At 37.2% G+C, this 3,286-nt stretch overlaps 1 protein-coding gene and 1 pseudogene across 1 annotated transcript in view; one reads left to right on the forward strand and one right to left on the reverse strand.

The window, feature by feature from the left end:
* The window catches only part of LOC102858885, a 2,034-nt pseudogene extending 1,449 nt beyond the window's left edge, over positions 1 to 585 (forward strand).
* The window catches only part of ESD (esterase D), a 37,610-nt gene extending 34,530 nt beyond the window's left edge, over positions 1 to 3,080 (reverse strand). The window contains exon 1 of the mRNA XM_006887804.1: positions 3,012 to 3,080. Coding sequence (XP_006887866.1) covers positions 3,012 to 3,079 — 68 coding nt within the window. The 5' untranslated portion in view covers position 3,080. The remainder of the gene's footprint in view (positions 1 to 3,011) is intronic.
* Between the last annotated feature and the right edge of the window lie 206 nt (positions 3,081 to 3,286).

Consider the following 3,286-nt stretch of genomic DNA (forward strand, 5'->3'; position numbering starts at 1 on the left):
GTCTGCTGCTAGCAGCTTAGTGAGAGACACTAGGAAAGAAGAAATTGGTCAAGATGCTGCAGCTTTATCTCCACTTCTTGATAAAGATGTCATTTGTGAGGATGATAAAGGGAAAATTGTGGAAGAAGTAATGAAAACTTTTGTAAAACAACAGGAAAAATTGAACTCAATTTTGCAGAAGAAGCAACAACTTAAGATGGAAGCGGAAATGTTGAGTAGTTCAAAAACTATGAAGGAGCTCACTGAAGAACAACAGAATTTGCAGAAGGAGCTGGAATCTTTGCAGAATGAACATGCTCAAAGAATGGAACAATTTTATATTGAGCAGAGAGACTTAGAGAAAAAAATTAGAGCAGGGGATGAAGCAAAAGTGTACCTGTGACTCAAATGTCGAAAATGACAGAGAGGCTGAATATGCGGCACAGCTGGCAGAGCTGCGGCAGAGACTGGACCACAAGGAGGCTGACCGGCAGGAGCTGCAGGATGAGCTCAGGCAGGAGCGGGAGGCGAGGCAGAAGCTCTGAGATGATGATCAAAGAGCTCAAGCTACAGATTTTAAAATCCTCCAAGACGGCTAAAGAGTAGAACCCTTCTACCCATCTGCACCTGACAGGGTTTTTGTCGATTCGTTTGCTAGTAGACTTGGGAACAGCTGATGCGTATGAAGATAGCAAGGCATTCTCTCCATTTGTAGATCAGAGCTAATGAAAGATTATATATTAGATAATGAATTTTTACATTTTGCAAATGTACTCCCCCCCCCCGACTGACTTAATAACAATACTGTATGGTTTCAACTAGTAGATAAGCTGCCTATATTTGTAATGCAAACTTAACAGTTGTATACTTTTTTAAAGCTACACTGTGTGATGGGAAATAGCTGTACTCATTTTGTTATATGTATTTCAAGCTCAGTTTTAAATGCAATGGTCAGTTCGTATTTCAAATATATAGTGCCCCTCAAGGAGTTGAATTTCCATTTTTTTTCCATGAACACAGTCTCCTGTCTTGCTATATTCATTATTATATGCACAATGTTGCTTTTATTTTGTACCGATTATGGGATGAATTTCCACCACTTCCCTTCTTTTTAGTGTCCTAAGGCATTTTGTGCAAAGAGGAATTCCATTTGTAGGCTACAGCTCAGCCTGTGGGTGCAGTGCAGAAGGACAGGGCTCTGTTAGGGACCGCTGCTAAGAAGACTCTTGTCAATTGGTTTTCAGTTCCAATGTGGTTATATTTAGAGTTCTTTTGGGTTTTTTTTTTTTAAAAGATAGCAACTTCATAAGAGGGAATAAGAAAATAATACTTCCAGAACTTTTGTTAATAGTGGTGTGAATTCATTGCTACAGAATGTATAATTCCCCTGTACAGTTTTCTATAAAGCTCTGGCTGTTATTGAAATTTATAGAATAGATTTGTTTTCCTGTAAATTGTAAAATATTAAACATTTTGAAGGTTAAAAAAAAAATAAGGATGACAGAAGAACTGATGCCCTTGAATTGTGGTGTGGACTAAGGATAGTGGATGTCTCATGTACTGCCAAAGAACAAATAAATCTTTCTTGGAGGAAGTAAAACCATCTTGGAGGCAAGGATGGTGAAACTTCATCTCTCCTAATTTAGGCATATTTTCAGGAAGAACTAAATCCTTGGAGATAGACATCATGCTGAGAAAGGTCAGAGAGAGAAAGGAAGAACCTTGATAAAATGCACTGACATAGTTACTACCACAGCTGGCTTGAGCAAGACAGAGATCATGAGGATGGAAAAGACAGAGCAAGATTCAGACTATTATTTATAGGGTCACTATGACCTATAACTGAGTTGATAGCGCCTAACAACATCTCGGTGATTTGCCTTTCTTGTATCTACATTCTTGAAAATTTAATTATATGGTCATTTCTACTATCAGTTTTAAATTTATAGGCTGCTTCTTTTGTTTGCTTGTTTTAGAATAATTTTAATAGCATCCTTCACTGATAAAGAATCAACAGTAATAGCTAGTAGGCTTTGATGTAAACAACTTGTGATGTCTGTTTCCCTGTAAAGTCCAATTCTTCCTCCACATGGGTTTTTTTTTTTCCCTTTTCAGTTTGTCTTCTCTTTTGGAGGATTTACACAAATAGTTGGTGATCTTTAATTATTTATTCCTATTAAGAGTGAGACACTAACAGTCTGATTGAAGCCATGAACCTAGGAGTAGGAACTGTCAATTGTGGTTTGACTGTGGTGTAAGGTTTGGCTGAGCCATTTGGATAGAACACCCTCAGTTTTCACATCTTGACGTCTCTGTTTTGTGCCTTAAGTTCTATTAAAGAAGCACTGTGAAGGGAGCTCTGGTGGCTTAGTGGCAAGAAGCTGTGCTGCAATCCCAAAGGTGTGTTATGTGTTGGGCTACTACCTGAAAGAGTGGTAGGTCTCCACGGGAGAAAGATGAGGCAGTCACATCCAGCTAAAGACTTACGGCCTCAGAAACCTGACGGAGGACTGCCACAAGTCAGAACAAATCTGAGGGCATGAAATTTGTGTTTCTGATTTAGGCTCTACTCAAAGTTAATACCTGTATTATTCTTCCATCTGCCTATTTCTAAAACACTGTTCTTAGCTATCCACCCCCGTTTCTTTCAGTCTCTGCATCAACAGGTGTGTGCTGGGCTGTGTGAGTGTGTTTAATTCATTTACTTACTACTCTGTTTCTCAGACTTTGGAAGGCAACACGTGTTTCATTTACTACCTTTATTGGAAGTCCAGATGTCTTTTCTATGGGCAAAATTGGCATTTCAACAAAGTTTCAGAATAATTTAAATTCAAAGTCAGAATTTACTTCTCTGTTTAGGCTTAAAGATATTTAATACAAATTCCACAACCAATCTGGTTTGGCACAACTGTCAAAGGGGTAACCAGGGGGAAAGAATAAGCAGAGGAAGACAGAAACAAAGTACTATCATACAGTAAGATTTTAAAATAATAAAATAACACAGAGATATATAAATTGTATCTTCTAGTTACCTGTCATGTTCAAACACTTTCTGTAAGCCCCCAAAGCACTTGTTGCTGGATATCTGTTTCAATGCCATTCTTTTCCTATTGGTGAAGATTAATCTTATTAATTAGTTATAAACACGTATGAAACATAATGCTTTACAGAGAAATATCTGAATATTCAATTGTTTTCCACTCAGATTTTTATTATATGCTATATTTCTATATATACACTATCACATATATTTAAAAATAGACTAGCTACATACATTTAATTAGTTATAAACAAATTTGAAACACAA

The sequence above is a fragment of the Elephantulus edwardii genome, unplaced genomic scaffold, assembly GCF_000299155.1.
Source record: "Elephantulus edwardii isolate Elephantulus edwardi_28Jun2011 unplaced genomic scaffold, EleEdw1.0 scaffold00062, whole genome shotgun sequence".
In the NCBI taxonomy this organism is placed as follows: Eukaryota; Metazoa; Chordata; class Mammalia; order Macroscelidea; family Macroscelididae; genus Elephantulus; species Elephantulus edwardii.